Source organism: Bufo gargarizans, chromosome 1 (genome assembly GCF_014858855.1).
Source record: "Bufo gargarizans isolate SCDJY-AF-19 chromosome 1, ASM1485885v1, whole genome shotgun sequence".
Classification (NCBI taxonomy): domain Eukaryota; kingdom Metazoa; phylum Chordata; class Amphibia; order Anura; family Bufonidae; genus Bufo; species Bufo gargarizans.
The window spans coordinates 385,012,041-385,029,470 of NC_058080.1; the positions used below are offsets into that span (position 1 = coordinate 385,012,041).

General features: G+C 41.6%; 1 protein-coding gene across 1 annotated transcript; it reads right to left on the reverse strand.

Annotated features, from left to right (window-relative positions):
* Nucleotides 1-1,104: 1,104 nt before the first annotated feature.
* Nucleotides 1,105-17,035, reverse strand: TMEM161A (transmembrane protein 161A). Its single transcript, XM_044285513.1, has 12 exons — nucleotides 16,940-17,035; nucleotides 15,006-15,109; nucleotides 13,288-13,368; nucleotides 12,745-12,842; nucleotides 10,366-10,522; nucleotides 9,835-9,986; nucleotides 9,545-9,605; nucleotides 7,148-7,291; nucleotides 6,028-6,141; nucleotides 5,277-5,451; nucleotides 4,108-4,204; nucleotides 1,105-1,659 (listed from the first exon to the last, which is right to left on the reverse strand). The coding sequence occupies exons 1-12, from the start codon at nucleotides 16,940-16,942 to the stop codon at nucleotides 1,376-1,378; spliced, it is 1,470 nt and encodes a 489-aa protein (XP_044141448.1). The 5' UTR covers nucleotides 16,943-17,035; the 3' UTR covers nucleotides 1,105-1,375.
* Nucleotides 17,036-17,430: the final 395 nt, after the last annotated feature.

A 17,430-nucleotide genomic window follows, 5' to 3' on the forward strand; every position in this document is an offset into this window, starting at 1 on the left:
AACTTGTGACAAAAAATAAAAAAAGTTCTATGAACTCACTATGCCCATCAGTGAATACCTTGGGGTGTCTACTTTCCTAAATGGGGTCATTTGTGGGGGTTTTCTACTGTCTGGGCATTGTAGAACCTCAGGAAACATGACAGGTGCTCAGAAAGTCAGAGCTGCTTCAAAAAGCGGAAATTCACATTTTTGTACCATAGTTTGTAAACGCTATAACTTTTACCCAAACCATTTTTTTTTTTTTACCCAAACATTATTTTTTTTTTTGAATCAGAGACATGTAGAACAATAAATTTAGCGAAAAATTTATATATGGATGTCGTTTTTTTTGCAAAATTTTGCAACTGAAAGTGAAAAAGGTCATTTTTTTGCAAAAAAAAAAAAAAAACACGTTAAATTTCGATTAATAACAAAAAAAGTAAAAATGTCAGCAGCAATGAAATACCACCAAATGAAAGCTCTATTAGTGAGAAGAAAAGGAGGTAAAATTCATTTGGGTGGTAAGTTGCATGACCGAGCAATAAACTGTGAAAGTAGTGTAGTGCAGAAGTGTAAAAAGTGGTCTGGTCATTAAGGGTGTTTCAGCTAGGGGGGTTGAAGTGGTTAAAGATAATACAAACGGATCCGTTCTGAACGGATGCAGACTGTTGTATTATCTGAACGGTTCAGTCTGTGCAGATCCATGACGGATCCGCACCAAACTCGAGTGTGACAGTAGCTTACTCTAGTATAATTGGTCATTTGCATAAAACATAAAAGCAAAAATCTGTTGCAGTTCAACCTAGAGACAAAAGAATTTGGCCTGGTTTAATAGGGTTGATCATACCGACAGATGCTCTTTAACCAGACCACAGCTGCTTATCATAGCAAAACTGAGGGGGAGAAGAAATGCATTAAATTTTTTGTTTTCTGCTGCACCACATATGGTAAAGCACAGATTTTATTTCAACACGTTTTCTGATTATTGGTATACACTCATTCATTTACACAAAGTAAAAACTTTGCAGCTGGGTCAAAATGACCTAAGTTATTACAGTAATAACTGCCAAACCAATTAAAAGTTGCTCTAATAGAAAAATACATGCAAAAAACACACCTAAAACAAACAGTATATAAAATCTGATTTAGTTCATTCAGCCTTAGAGTGGCTTACTCATATGTTTGGTTACAATCAGGAGAACTACATTCAGGCACATGCTTTTTTCCTTGCTCTTTCCTCCATGTGCTACAGTCATTGTTGTCATGGATTTCAAAATCTTCTTTCCTTTCAGGTTAGTATGGCTATTTCATTGCAAATGTGGATCACAAAAAGTGATGTTTCCATTTTAAATAATAAATAGGCTTAGGATCCCCAGTAATCTTTTTCCACATTTATCTAGGAGGCTCCTAGGGACTGATGGAAATAAAGGCCAAACAAGCTGCAGACAATTTGGCACACAGAAACCCACCAAGTCAAAAAGCCAAACAGGCCACGGAAAAAAATTGAAGTAAAGATGTTTCGAAATGCACCCAGAGCACCTATTATATGCTCCACGGCAATCTGAACATCCTCAGAGTCTTCCTCTTCTTCAGAAGATGTGGTGGGTGGTGCAGAAGTCGGGGACTTTAACACAGGGGTATAACCAACAGGTTCTGGATACAGACCCCACGAATAATCACCTGGAAATATACACATAATTATAAAGACACAGCCTTACACATTGTAACATGAACTAATCATTTAGCAATACCTAATTCAAGTAATCTAAAGTGAATTAAAAATAGTTTATTTTATATTGGGGTGTATAATCTGTGGCCTGGGGGGTCCCATAATACTGTTCTGTGTGAGCCCCTAATAATCTGGAATATAAAAAAAAAAAAATAAAAAAAAAAAAATAAAAATTGTGGACTGCCCAGCTGATAAATAGTGACATTAAGTGCTAATGGTGCACAGAGTAGCCATCGCTGGTTCCCACATGTATGTGGAGAATGGGGTGCCTTGGCTGCTGTTGGACACTCCAGGAAGGAGTATACGAGTTACAGGTGGCTATACATGCAGGGATCTCTACTGTAGTTTATGGGAGATGTGAAATGCTAGGCTGTTACCACAACACCTATAAATCAACAATGGAGAGTGTTCCATGAATGCCTGGTCTCATCCTGTAGTGTTGATACATTACCTATTTTAACCTCTTGACATCATTTACCGTACATGGAGTTTAAAAATGGGGAAGACGTGACAGCCGGAGTTACATAGTTGACACCCATGGGCAAAAAAACAAAAAAAAACTGGATGAAAATATCAGTGTGTCTTATGGAGCGAATACTAATGACCACTTCCATTATGGTATGCAGGAGGCACAGGGAGTGTGGTGCTGTGCTGGCTGTACTCATTACTCCCTGGTCTTCTTCTGGACATGGGCCTGAAGAAGACGAGGATGCTGTGAGTGTAAGTGCAGGTTGGATCAGAAGAGGTAATTTTTTTATTTTATATTATCAAATGCTTTGGAGAAGTCCAGATATATGACATCCATTGACAGCGGCGAATCAATGGATGTCGTATATCTGGACTTCTCCAAAGCATTTTACACTGTACCACATGAAAGGTTAGTATATAAAATGAGAATGCTCGGACTGGGAGAAAACATCTGTATGTGGGTAAGTAACTGGCTTAATGATAGAAAACAGAGGGTGGTTATTAACGGTACACACTCAGATTGGGTCACTGTCACTAGTGGGGTACCTCAGGGGTCAGTATTGGGCCCTATTCTCTTCAATATATTTATTAATGATCTTGTAGAAGGCTTGCATAGTAAAATATACATTTTCGCAGATGACACTAGCCTGTGTAAAGCAATTAACACGGAAGAGGACAATATACAGCTACAGATGGATCTGGATAGATTGGAGGTTTGGGCAGATAAGTGGCAGATGAGGTTTAACACTGATAAATGTAAAGTTATGCACATGGGAAGGAATAATGCAAGTCACCCGTACATACTAAATGGTAAAACACTCGGTAACACTGACATGGAAAAGGATCTAGAAATGTTAATAAACAGCAAACTAAGCTGCAAAAACCAGTGTCAGGCAGCTGCTGCCAAGGCCAATAAGATAATGGGTTGCATCAAAAAGGGGCATAGATGCCTGTGATAAGAACATAGTCCTACCACTTTACAAATCACTAGTCAGACCACACATGGAGTACTGTGTTCAGTTCTGGGCTCCTGTAAACAAGGCAGACATAGCAGAGCTGGAGAGGGTCCAGAGGAGGGCAACTAAAGTAATAACTGGAATGGGGCAACTACAGTACCCTGAAAGATTATCAAAATTAGGGCTATTCACTTTAGAAAAAAGACGACTGAGGGGAGATCTAATTACTATGTATAAATATATCAGGGGTCAGTACAGAAATCTTTCCCATCATCTATTTATCCCAAGGACTGTGACTGACGCGGGGACATCCTCTGCGTCTGGAGGAAAGAGCAGTGAGACTATGGAACTCTCTGCCTGAGGAGGTGGTGATGGTGAGTACAATAACAGAATTCAAGAGGGGCCTGGATGTATTTCTGGAGTGTAATAATATTACAGGCTATAGCTACTAGAGAGGGGTCGTTGATCCAGGGAGTTATTCTGATTGCCTGATTGGAGTCGGGAAGGAATTTTTTCCCCCCCCTAAAGTAGGGGGCTTTTTTGCCTTCCTCTGGATCAACTTGCAGGATAAGAGGCTGAACTGGATGGACAGATGTCTTTTTTCGGCCATATGTACTATGTTACTATGTCTGATCTGAGGTCTGAGAAGAAATGGGGGTCCGATACAGAGGTCTGACCAACAGGGACCAAAAGAAGCTGGTAATGGAACAATGGCAGGACCACGGACAGTTAAGTCTTCTTTTCAGGGAATGGTCCACAGCATAGTGGTTGTCTGCTCCAAGGCCAGACATCCCCTTTAATCCAGTAAAAGGGTTAGTGTAAAAAACTGGACTTGCATCCCTAATAAAATAAATAAATTGTGTGCAATGTTTGATAAATTTGGAGCATATCACGCCAAAGCAGACCAAGTTACAATGACCAATAAGAAAATATTGTAATCTGGGACACCCCTTTATACTGATGAATTTTACCTACCCATAGATTTCAGCAAGAGAACACAGTGAAGAGTGAAAATAATTGGCGCCAAGTACTGCAGAGCCACCACGGTAAGGTAACAAAAGATGCGGGAAATCTGCACGAAAATAAAATATACAAAGAAGTCGCATGAAATGTCAAAATGGTGCAACATAATTAATTCCCTCTAATGACTGCATAATGCAATGGATCTGTCCTATGGGCTCTACCTTCTGGCTATATTGTAATAAGTTTCTGAAAGGCCATATATTGCAGATACGACACTGAATGCACACTGCAAACATTTCTTTTGATACATGATCCTCAATAAAGCCTGTGATAGCATATCGTTTGTCGATCATGACTGAAGCTGGCAAATTGCATTAGGCCTCTGCACATGACAGTGTCCATATTTTGGTCCCCAAAATATGAAGGTCTTTCATGTGCAAGCTGCATTTTTCTCACTCCCATCACTAGAAGTTACTTTTCTTGTTTGTAAAGTGGACAGGAATAGGACATGTTCTATAATTTACGGAACAGACATACGGATGTGAACAGCACACAGATGACATCCGTGAGCTGTGGATTCTTGTGGACCCACAGAAATGAAAGAGTGGATGTGCAAAAGACCTTAGAATTTAGGAGGAATCTGACGATTTCAGCAGTAACTGTCAATAGTCTATCAAATATAGGCGATTTGACAGACGTCAGAGGGAAAGACGGATTGGGGTTTTAGATTTCAACACATTCAACCCTTCTGTTTTCAGGAGACAAGTCATCACTAAAGGTGATTGGCAGCAGCCTTCTCTGCCATCTCCATTTAGAACACGTGCATGCTCAGCTGTGCTGGGGTCAACAGTTATCTAAAAAAAGGTGTATAGTCACCCCTGTAGCACAATTTATATTCACTTTTTTAGGCTAATTTCACATATGCGTTTTTGCTGTCCGGTTTTGAGATCCAGCATGGGATGTCAAAACCAGAGCAAAACACATCAGTTTGAATAATACAACTGACTGTATCCGGTTTAGTGTCCATCTTGGGAACGCAACAAACCGGAACGGAATGCATTCTGGTGCTCTCCGTTCCGGTTTGTTTTCTTCCAGTATTGAGATCCTATGACAGATCTCAAAACTGGAAAGGAAAATGCAGATGTGAAAGTAGCCTTAGTGGTTTTCTGCCAGCCACTTACCTTACGCTGAATCTCCACCATGGAAATCCGTCCAGCCTCTCTTTTCATTTGCTCAACCCAAAAACTGGCTAAGCCAAGATATGCTTGCATATGGTAGCGGGTCATGGCGAGGCGAAGGAGACATAAAATCACAATGACCCACAGACGGAAAGTGTTGTATGTGGAATCTGACATACTGGAAAGAAAAATATTAGTTGGTTATAACAATCGTATAGGTGACACTTAATTATAAAAGCAGTCCTAAGGAGAACGAGATGCTCCCTGCAGTGTATTCGGTCATACCATCTGAATGGTTGCCCTTTATTTCATAAGCCCCAATAGGTCTCAGGTCACACAGGATCATTTTCTCTCAGTTCATATGCTATTGAGACCACAAATTACGGTTTTGATTCACAATATCTGCACTCGTTAATGTATTTCTTTTTAGTGCACTTTGCTTGATAATGGGAATGTGACATAAGCCATGTGGCTTTTTTCTTCACGATTTAGTCATTTCCAAGATGTCTTATGTATGGACCGTTTTAATCTTCTTTGTACTTTTGCAAAACTTTTATAGACTAGATCATGGTATAAAATACAATTCGCTACTGTAACATTTAGATGCTGGGTTAATTTATCACAGTGGCAAAAACGCAGCAAAATAAAAAATGTAATAAAAATAACAAATTTGGGAACTGTAAGGATATCAGATCTGTATTCACTTTACACCAAGGCAGATCAATGGAATACCAACTTTAAGACATGGACTTACAGCTGTACGTTCTCTTTACCCATGGGTGCATTTAGAAGAAAGTCTCTGGTGATTGGGCGGATCCACATTAGCACCACTATGACAGGAGGCAGAAAGCTGGCATGAAGTAAAATCCTGTGTGAAAGGTCAAATCAGAGATATTATTAGCGACAAGATTCATTTTTAGATGAGTGCAATTCCGCCCTGCCTTTAGTAGCCCCATAAATTACCATCTCTCTCTTTTTAAAGGGGTTTTTTTTTTTTTTTTTTTTTTTTTTTACTGATAACCAATCCTTTGGATCAGATACTGATTGACCTATCCAGAGGATAGCTCATAAGTCTTATACAGCACACGGAAATATTTCCTGCACAAACTAGGAGCCAGACAAAACCATACCCATCTAGCAAATTATTTGCAAAGAGCCCCCCGAGATAGTCACTTCATCACTAGTGGTCAACTAGTTCAAACAAGACCAAGATCAATTGGCGTTACAGCTACACATTAAACTGGAAAGTTCTTTAATGGGGTTATCCATCATCCCATGACCATTAAAGGGGTTGTTCCATGATTAATGTACACAATGAAAAATCTGAGATAATCCAAGACAATATCCATCTATCAAAGCTAAAACAAGCCCTGTACCTCACATGGATCCTGAGATTCCACCCTCTTCCCCCATTAATTGCTCTGCTCTATACTTCAAGCTAGCAGCTCAGGGGGCATGTCCTTACTGCTGCAGCTTTTCCTCAGGTGGACAGAGAAATGAGAAACCGAACAAACAGCTGGTGGCGCTGTACGGTGCCTATATTAAATTTGGTATAAAATGCAATTAGAAAAACATTCAGATCAAGTTCTTGGTTTGAAAAATGTAGTATATTTTTTGAGAGACAACCCCTTTAATTCTTCCAGTCTGGTCCGCTTCTATTGTGCTCTGACTACTATAAATCATGCACTACAGGGGGCTCTCAACCCTAGCTCATTGAAGGCAGTCCCAAGTGTGGGAACTCCCCACATTACTGATATCCATATGCACTTACAGGTAAAAAGAAAGGGAGCTGACTTGATGGGTAGAGAATGTAACTACAGGAGGAGAAGAAACATTTTTCAACCATTTTGTGTGCAGTTTGACAATATACTTACTGGAGCATCGGTCTGTCTGCTGCCATCTTAAGAGCATCCAGGTGAGTCTGAGCCAAACGCAGGCCCGGAAACGTAAGACATGCACCAATGAACGAGCACAGGGCGACCAGTGCAATTTTGAAACCCAGTTTAATAAAGGGAACTCTGAAAAACACACAGACTTATAGCAGCAGCACAGAAATTACACACACCCTATATCAGGCGTCCTCAAACTGCGGCCTTCCAGCTGTTGCAAAACTACAACTCCCAGCATGCCCGAACAGCCTACAGCAGGGCATTGTGGGAGTTGTAGTTTTACAACAGCTGGAGGGCCGCAGTTTGAGGATGCCTGCCCTATATAGTCAGATTAGACAACCAGGCATTTGTGGTTTAAGAAATCAGAGTTTTACCCTTTTAGGACCAGCCTATTTTGGGCCTTTAAGATCAAGCATTTTTTTCATTATCGCATTCCAAACGTCATAGCCTTTTTATTCTTCTCAGTGTCAGCGTGGCTATAAACCACTGATGGAAGAGTTGCTGTTAACAGAAGCTCTCCATCCAATCTGAATGATCTTGAGAAAAAATGGGCAACAATTTCAGCCTCTAGATGTGCAAAGCTGGTAGAGACATACACCAAAGGAAAGGTGGGCCTACAAGGTTTTGACTAAGGGGGGCTGAATCCACACCACACTTTCCGGATTTTTATTTGTTAAAACTTTTGAAAACCATGCATCATTTTCTTTTCACACATACTTGCTACGTCGTGTTTGTCCGTCACATAAAACCCATTTACATTTCTGGGTATAACGTGAAAAAATGTGGACAAATTCAAGGGGTATAAATAATTGTTCACGGAATGTGCATTAGTTTTAAAGGAAGGATTTCTCACTTAACAGTTTGTTATGAATAATATAGAGATATCTGAAATGCGGAAACAAATTCTGCCAGTTGGGAATGGAGATTAACTGTTTTTTAACTATGAAATTAATCAGGATTTTACTGGGAATTCCTATTTGTATTGGACCATCTTATTATTGGATTAAGGACTCATGCACACAACCGTACTTTGTCTTCATCAGATTTGCATTTTTTTTGCAGACTGGATGTGGACTTATTCATTTCAATGGAGCCGCAAAAAAGATAGACAGCAAACCATGTGCTGTCTGCATCCATTAGTCCGTTCCGTCCCCGCAATAAAATAGAACATGTCCTATTCTTGTCCATATTGCGGCAAGAATAGGACATTTCTATAGGGGTAAAAAATGGCGGCATGCCAACGGCAGGGATCAATGTTTTTCGGATCCACAGTTTGAGGACCGCAAACCACTTATGGATGTGTGCTTGAGGCCTAAAATGTAATATGTGATTGAAGATTGCACATTCTGCTATTTTGCCGTGCCGCCGCTCCATCCCCATTGACGCTCCGGCGCATTGCAGAAGTTCGCGGTGAGAGGCCGCCGGACTAAAAAGTCAGACATGCAGGACTTTTAGTCCGGTGGCCTTTCACCGTGCTGCACCGGAGCTCTGCCCCCATCCCCATTATAGTCAATGGGGACGGAGCGGCGAAATAGCGGAAGGACGGATCCGACAGGGTGAACAGCCTGTCAGATCCGTCCTGCCGCAAGTGTGAAAGTACCCTTACATGGCAGGGAATGGGGGCTACACTGGTATTTTACCAAATAGTAACATAATTTCTTAAACTAGACCCTTTCTACTAGTCATGAATGGGGCACCGTAAAAGTTGTCGAAAACTAAGAAAATTATATAATTTCTGCAGGATTTGCAACTACAAAATACACTTCTCCTATTATCACATAATATACTGTACATATGTTAGAGAGCACTTGGTAGAGAAGCCCCACCATGGTCACTTGAGGGAGCAGATTTTAGCAGAATAAAACTTCATATTCACGCTACTCATGATGAGAAAAGCTCCACAAAAGCCTTGTTTGCCCTGCTCCCCCCAGCCCCTTCCTAATGTTGTCAACAATTTAGCAAGTCAAAAGTGCTGACAGGCTCTCTTAAAGGGGTTATCCGAGACTAACAAATGCTCCCCCATATGCCGGGCCCGTCACACTCAATCTACTTACCTGGCTCCCCACTCTGTCCCCCTCACCTGCTTCTCCCCGTGCGCTGATGAAAACATCCGGTATCGGGGGGGCTGGGGTGTTAGCAGCCAACGGCAGGCGGTGACTGGGACGAGCCTTCCTAGTATCGCAGGTGACGCTAGGGAGGCTTGTTCCCCCCCGTCCCCCCCGTCCCTTCCTTGCCACCCCACAGGGACCAGGAGCTGGGCCCGGCATATGGGGGAGCATGTTAGTCTCAGATAATCCCTTTAAAGATTACTACTTCAGTCCATTTAAATACTGCCATTAAAAAAAAAAAAATATTCCAAGACTTTAAAAACAAGAAACTTACGATAAATGCCAGCCTTGCTGCTTTAGTAAAGTTTCCAAATTGTGACAGATACTATTTATACCTGCAGAAAAAGAGTTATACATGATGAAAGTTGACTCTAATATTCATCCTCTCTTAATTATGTGTTTGGAAGTACCCAGCTAGTATTTTTTTTTAAACATAAAATTTATATATAATCTCTATATGAAATGTGCATTGACACAATAAGACAGAAAGCTGGCCTCAAATGTACTAATTGTCGTTCTTGGTGCCATGGAGTCATAAAACATGGCAGAGGGATTGAAGGTTACCTGGTTCCAGTCCAAACTCTAGATACTCTTCTCTTACAACCATCACTATCATGGCAATAAACATAAAGAAGAAGGCAAAAGTCAAGCAGACTGAGCGCTCTCCTCCCTCTTCAGAACGGAAGTAGTGCTTCATCATGGTAAATAGGACTTTACTGTAGATTTTTGGGTAAGGAAATATATCTTAGAAGTGCAAATCCCATTACAAATATTACTGAATAGAGCTCTCTCATTAGCTGTTGGACAAACAATCGTTGGCCCGACAGCCATCTCTCCTGACTCCCTCCCAACTCTCCCATACATAGCCAATCGTTTGTGTATTCAATAGGGAGAAGGCCGCTGCCAGACACTTCTGGAGGTGGCTTATCTCCTGGGAGAACATAAGGATCGGGCAACATCAGATAGGGGGGAATCAGGCGTTCACTGCACATTAGACTGTCGGCCGAACCTGCCATACATTGATGTGCGTGGGGGGGGCTTTAGAAGCCAATATCCTGTTTCCTGCTGCTCCCTACATTAACCCTTAAAGGATACATAGAGAAAATGACAGTCATGAGACACCATAGGACACCAATGTTGATTTCATTCTGGGCATCCATAAGACAGTAGTATCCTTCAGTGAACAGATAGAGGATGGTTGAGTACAGTGAAAAGTCTATAAACCACTGGTATTCCACAAAATATCGAAGCACTGCAAAAAACAAAAGCATAGAATGATTATTACACGCTTGAAGGCTATAAAAAATAAATAAAATAAAAATTGTATAAAAGTGTCATCTATAAAGTGGAGAATCAGCTACAGAAAGTGGCATCTTACACAATAGGCTTGGATGAAACAACTTGTCTCACATGCACTGCCCAAATATTTTTGGCCATAGCTGATGTTATTACCAAGGTTAGTTTGGATACGTGTAGTGGTAGTTTGAGGGATAAAAGTCTTTTTTTATAGAAATCGGAATGATGAAATACCATGTCTCATTGACCTATGAGAAGAGAGTACGACTACCCTAAACTAGAAGTATTCACATAATCTGCATTCAGTCCGCTTAATTTCTTACATTTTAGCAAGAGCAGAATACTCTGTGCAAACATATCGAATTTAGCCTTCTAATCTTAATGTCTTGTATCAGAAGAAGCAGTGGCGATATTCATTAAAGGGGTTTTTCCAAGACTTTAATACTGATGACCTAAGCATTAGGATAGGTCATCAGCATCTGATCGGTGGGGGTCCCAGGTGTCAGACCCTCACCGATCAGATATTGATAACCTATCCAGAGGATAGGTTATCAGTTAGAAAATCTTGAAAAACCTACTAAAGGCAGGGCGGCATTGCACCCATCTGAAAATCTATTCGCCGTTTAAGAATTCACCCGCACTCCTGTGAGCACCACAGCCTTCTCTCAGCTCACCAAGCTCATTCCTGTACATTGTATAGTCGCTGTGCTTGGTATTGGAGCTTGGCACCATTCACTTCAATCGAGCTGAGCTGCACCTAGGCCATGTGACCCATGAATGTAGTCACTGGCCTAGGAAAGCCTGGAGAAGACCGATTACAAGGTCCTCATGGGCTATTTTCTGCATTAGGTACCCAGCCAAAGCTTTTGACCTGTCCTCTTCCAGTAGAACAGGATATGCAAGTCCAACTGTACATCACATACCAATATTACCAAACACCAGTGTGTTTGCATACAGGGGAGGTTTTTTCAAAACTGGTGTAAAGGTAAACTGGCTTAGTTGGCCATGGCAACCAATCAGATTCTACCTTTAATTTTCCAAAGGAGCTCTGAAAAATGGAAGATGGAATCTAATTGGTTGCTATGGGCAACTAAGGCAGTTTTCCCTTTGCACAAGTTGCCATATGGACAATCATATGATGTGGGAATGCCGAAAAACGGACAATAATAGGACATGTTCTATCTTTTTTTGCGGGGCTACGGAACGGACATACAGATGCAGACAGCATTTTTTGAGGGCCCATTGAAATGAATGGGTCTGCATCCTATCCACAAAAACGAAACGGACACGGAAACAAAATATGTTCGTGTGCATGAGGCCTTATAAATGGAATATTAAATAGTTGACACACGAAAAGGATTGTCAAAGTGATTTGACGCTAGGCCCCAATTGTATCCCAGGGAAATATGTTTTTTTCTCCAGGACACATCTAAAGTAAATATTGAAAAAAAAAGTTAAATATTCCAAACAAAATCATTTTAATCTCCTACTTATAAATAGACTTTAGGTCTCATGCAAACGACCGCTGTTTTGGTCCGCACATGGACGCCATAAGTGTTTTGCGGATCCGTGTGCATGAGGCCTTACCATGTGAAAATCACCAACCCAGGATGACCGGATCCTACAGCATATCTATCAAACGTGTACCAACTTTGCCTGGCCTCAGTGGTGATATTCCAAGCAACACAACACATGCAGTTTTGGAACAAGTCACTGCTGAGGCAAGGCATTGGCTGTAGTGCCACACATGACTGTCTGCCTGAAAATTTACAAGACAGGGACTGGAAAGGGAGCCAGGAAGTCTGAAAGGAGCACCAGGGAGCAGGAGGGGAAGATTTTTCAACAAGCAGAGCGTGCTGCTATCAATAGTTCAAAATGGACAACCCCTTTCACTATTGGGGTGGCCAATCCAAACAAGTTCTGCTGTTCCTCTAGTCTCAAAAATCAACTCTCCATAAGTATTCCACACCATTCCAAATTCTATTTGACACGTTCATCACAGGCTGAAGGACAGTTCTAAGTACTGCGTTTTGTACTACAGTCTATGAATATAATGACCGTTTACGATGTTTCATATGCTACAGTAACACCAATATCTTATGCATGTGAAAAGAATGCATGTTTTTAAATGTACCTCTGCCCAATTAAAAAATAAATAAGATAAACCCAAAACTTTACCAAGAGCATCCACAGCGTTGATTGGTGTTGCCTCCAAATGTAGGTCAATGTCTCTTGGGACTGTAAGCGGTTTTTCATCTGTAATCCCATTCATTCTCCTAAAGTATTAATGCGTAGTTTAAATGAGTAAATATTCATGCAGAAGGTTTGCATTCAGTTCTCAATAAATCCAGAAAAAAACATGGTATTTTTAATTTAACTTTCCTTTTAGAGAACTGATATAGCCTATAAGCCCTGGCAATGGCACTGAACCCAACAGTCCATAGTCTCAGGTGTCCACTAGTATTACGGACTCACAAATTGTGAATGTTCCTGCACACGTCTCATCTGTGAAGTGAGGCCTTCTCGTGGCAGGTCAGCGCACACAGCTGAATCAAAATGTGCACCAAAAAGATCACATTTCTAAGTATAATACGGTCAAGTCTTAGATACAGTGTCAAACATGTATCCAAGGATCATTACCGCTCATCAACTAAAAATACTTGTGTAAAATATAATAATTAACCAACCCCTTCCATAGACATTACCAGTTCCTGGTCTTACCGCTCTTTCTTGGCTCTGGGCTTCTGTTTTCCAGAGAGTGCTCTTAATTCATCCTCTGTAGGATGTTTATAGCGGAACAAGCTGGTAAAAAAAAAAAAAAAAAATTTAAAGATGAGGTTTCATAGTGACAGTTATCATACAGGATATGTATGACAATATAGAGCATCAAACCTATGGCCTGGAAAAGCACTGCATAGAGCCTAGGATTATTCAGGTTGTCAGGCAAGTTGTCTTCTTCCAAAGGAACCACCAGGCCGCAAATACAGATAGCCTCATCCTTTATAAAAGGGTTTTCTGGGTTAGCGAAAAAAATTTGACCAAAGGCAGGGACTGCAATAACATCCAAAAATACCGAACCTATTGGACCTGCAACGCTTGCAGCTACTACCGCCCTATACACATGGCTACTGCAGCCAGAGACTTCAGCATTTTCATGCTGAGAGATAGAGATAGAGATATATCAGTCCCTTCCTTTGGCTACATGTTTCCAACTTGAACAACCCGTTTGAGAGGCTTTATACATATTCTTTCTCTAGGAACCAAAATGTTACAGCAGAAAATGTATAGGAGGTCCATGTGCGATTTCACATAATCATATGCTATACAATTTTACAGAATTAGGCTATGGAAACCACAGCACAAGCCTTCAATGGTTAAGCCTGTATTCTGTGTAACCTATAAAAGTAATGCACATCTGGAGTACATATAAAAAGGTAGTAATGCACATAGAATTAGGTTTAAAGGGATCCGCCCATCTCAGACATTGATGGCGTATCGCTAGTATATACCATTAATATCAGATAGGAGCAGATTCCGGAGGTGGGACCCACACCTATCCAGGATGGGGCACCTGAGGTGAAGGACAGTATACTGCGCAATTACACTTGGCTATTTTCGGGATTTCCATAGCAGCGATTGAAGAGTGCATGGTGTATGCATGGCCACCTTTCCATTATCCTCTATGGGATTGCTGGAAATAGCCCAGCCAGCATTTGTCTATTTTCAGAACTCCCATAGCCACACCTATCTGACATTGATGTTATATCCTAGTGATAGGCCATAAATGTCCTAGAGCAGAGTACTCCTTTAAAGGGGTCATGCAGTGGTATAATACTGATGGCCTATCCTCAGGCTAGATCATCAAAATCAGATCTGTGGGAGTCCGACTCCCAGCACCCCCTTGCTCCAGGGGCTCGTGCAAGTGCTACACCCCCCTCAAAGTTTAACTGCACATTGTCTCCCTTCAAGAAGGTAAACTGCCGTGTATTTCACCCTTATTGTACCCTGCACCCAGGCCATGTGACATAATCAGGACGTCACTGGCCTGCGGTAAACAGCGAGAAGGCCGCAGATCTACTGAGAGCACTGCTGCCTTCTCAAACAGTTGATTGTCAGGGGTCCCAGGTTTCGGACCCCGCCGATCAAATACGGATGATCTAGCGAAAAGATAGATCATCAGTAAGAAAAGAAAAGAAAAAAAAAAAAAAAAAAAAAAAAAAAAAAAAAAAAAAAAAAGGGAAAGAACCCCTTTAAGCTTGGATGTGTCAAAAAAATAAATAAAAATTGGAAACATAACCTTATAGATTTTTTTATTTAATGAGAAAAAAATAATTTGATTATCCCCAAACTGGACTATGTAGAAGTTGTACTATAGATGGAGGTTAAGTGGGTAAAAAAGAGCCCTGGATCCCAGGCTTATTATTTTTATGTACACTTACCTGCCATTGCATAGAAGCCATCGTGCAAGAGAGTAGTGAGGTGTCACCCTCTGCATGACACTGGCCACCAGTAAGGTGACCACCATCTGTATCCCCATTATAGCCTGGGGAGCATAAGTGAATTTATTAGTATTACAACCTAGAAAAAACGTATACATGAGACAGTAAACCTCACCGGCTTGAGCAGAAATCGCCATTCACTACAGACTGACCACTTAACATTTTTGCTAGTGCTAAGAGGAGGCATGGCATTTACAGTGTGCATTATTGGGGATTACAGTGCACTCAGACTGACATTACACCGGCCTTCATACATGTGGCTCAAGACTCTCTGCCGGTTCCATACAGTTCTCGATGATAGAGCAGTAGGAAAAAAGTTTAAAAGGGTTAGCTGGGTTTTGGCCACGCTCATTCACACAACCATGTCCGTATTTCGGTCCACAAAGTATGGATACTCTCCATATGAAATCTGCATTATTCTCACACCCATCATTAGAAATTACTATTCTTGTCTGCAATACAGACATGTTTTAGGATTTGCAGAACGGACATACGGATGCAGATCGCACATGGATGTCTGTTTTTTTTTCCTTTTGGGACCCATAGAAATAAATGAGTCTCTGCAAAAAAAGCAGATCATATGCGGATTGAAAATACGGTTGTGTGCAAGAGGCCTTCCTCTTAGTGCTCCTAGCCCAGATCAGTGTGTGTCACCAGCACAGGGGAAACTGTTAGCCACTGGTGACTAAACATACTTCACCAGATATTTTCACTGCCTGACCATCAAAGTGCAGAGGATGCGGCAATTGCAGAGAGAGAAGAGCCTCCATGTTATGGCTGTGTCATGGTCTGGTGGTAGTGGACCGTGACACTTTAGCCGTGCGTGCTTTTTGCCGGTGGCAACATGTAGTTTTTAGCATGTTTACACGCTTCAATTTTAAGGTTGCTGCCCCCTCCCATTCTGGTGGGTATGGGGTTAAACTGTGAGCAAGACCATGACACAGCCGTGACACTCTAGGTGTAATGGCAACGCCCCCATTGCGCCAGTTTCACAGGTACAAATCTCCCATTCACTATGGTCCCTCACGCAGAGGGAAATGTCCACTGGCCTGCAATATCTCTATGCTGATATTTATGCACTTAGCAATGGGTGAAAACTGGAAAATCTCATGACAGACAGGGTATTTATGAGTGGGATTCTGTAAGACCCCTGTCACAAATGTTTGAACGCAGCCAACGCTCCACATCTGGCCAGAGACAGTCTGCATCCCGTTCATATGGAACCACAGAGGAACTGAATGTCCTTTCCTTCTAGTGCCTCCAGATACGCTCTGTACAAATACCCAGAATTGGACTTCCACCCCAAATTTCTGCAACTGAAAATTGATTCCATTCATTTGGATGGGGTTGTTTAAATGACATGCACACGGATTTCTGCAAGCCCCGTTCTGATGAGTGAGACAGAAATCAGTCATGGGTGAACATACCTTTAGAAAGGATACTAAGTGGGTCAGTTATCAAGCTGGTGTACAGTATAACTGGCAACCAGGTGCCACCTCTTATTTTACAAAGGAGCTGTCAAATATGAAAGCTAGACTCTGATTGGTTGCTATGGGCAACTAAGCCAGGTCTACCTTACACCAGTTTGGTAAATGACCCCATAAGTCTCTGCATACAAAAGGTAAGTACTAGTGCGGTGGAGCAGTAGCCAATTAAAGCAGAGATCTGATCGGTTGCCAAGGGCATCTGCACCACTTTACTACATGCAGTAAGTGAAGTGTCAATGCCTATTACTGGATTTGTGCTCCTTCAAGAAAAAGTTATAGAACTACTTCAGATCCTAACTCCATACACAGCTAGGTACATACACTAAACCCATTCTAACCATCCGGCTCCTGAAAAATACCCAAACTCGTCCCTGAGTGCAATCTCACCATGCTGCAGCTCCAAGTGTGCCTCCAAGAGTAATTTACATCTCCTCAGCCATGTGACGGCAGAACAGCTGCAGGAAGGGCACTGCACGGTCCCTTTAAGGAAGTTAAAGACCTGTCTCCGCTTCTCAACCAATCAGAACACACGCGCGTTTTGATCGACAGCAGAAAGACCAATAGCCTGCTTCAGCTCGCGTTCAGTGGGCGGTAACTTTGTTATTTATATTCCTTCTAAGTTCTACGTATCCGGGTATTGCAGGGTCATCAGCGGTGCATGCCGGGAGTTGTAGTTGCTGCGATGGTGTCGCGATGCCAAGGTATCTGGGAGTTGATAGGACATCATTTACAGAACGATCTTCTGATTAAATAAATCAATGCAAACGTATCTACAGATTTACTTACATGTAGAAACTGTTTCCTAATGTCTTCCCATGTATGGGGGAGGACCATCAATGAAGGAGATGTACTTTTGTTTTACTTGGAAACTTATGGGG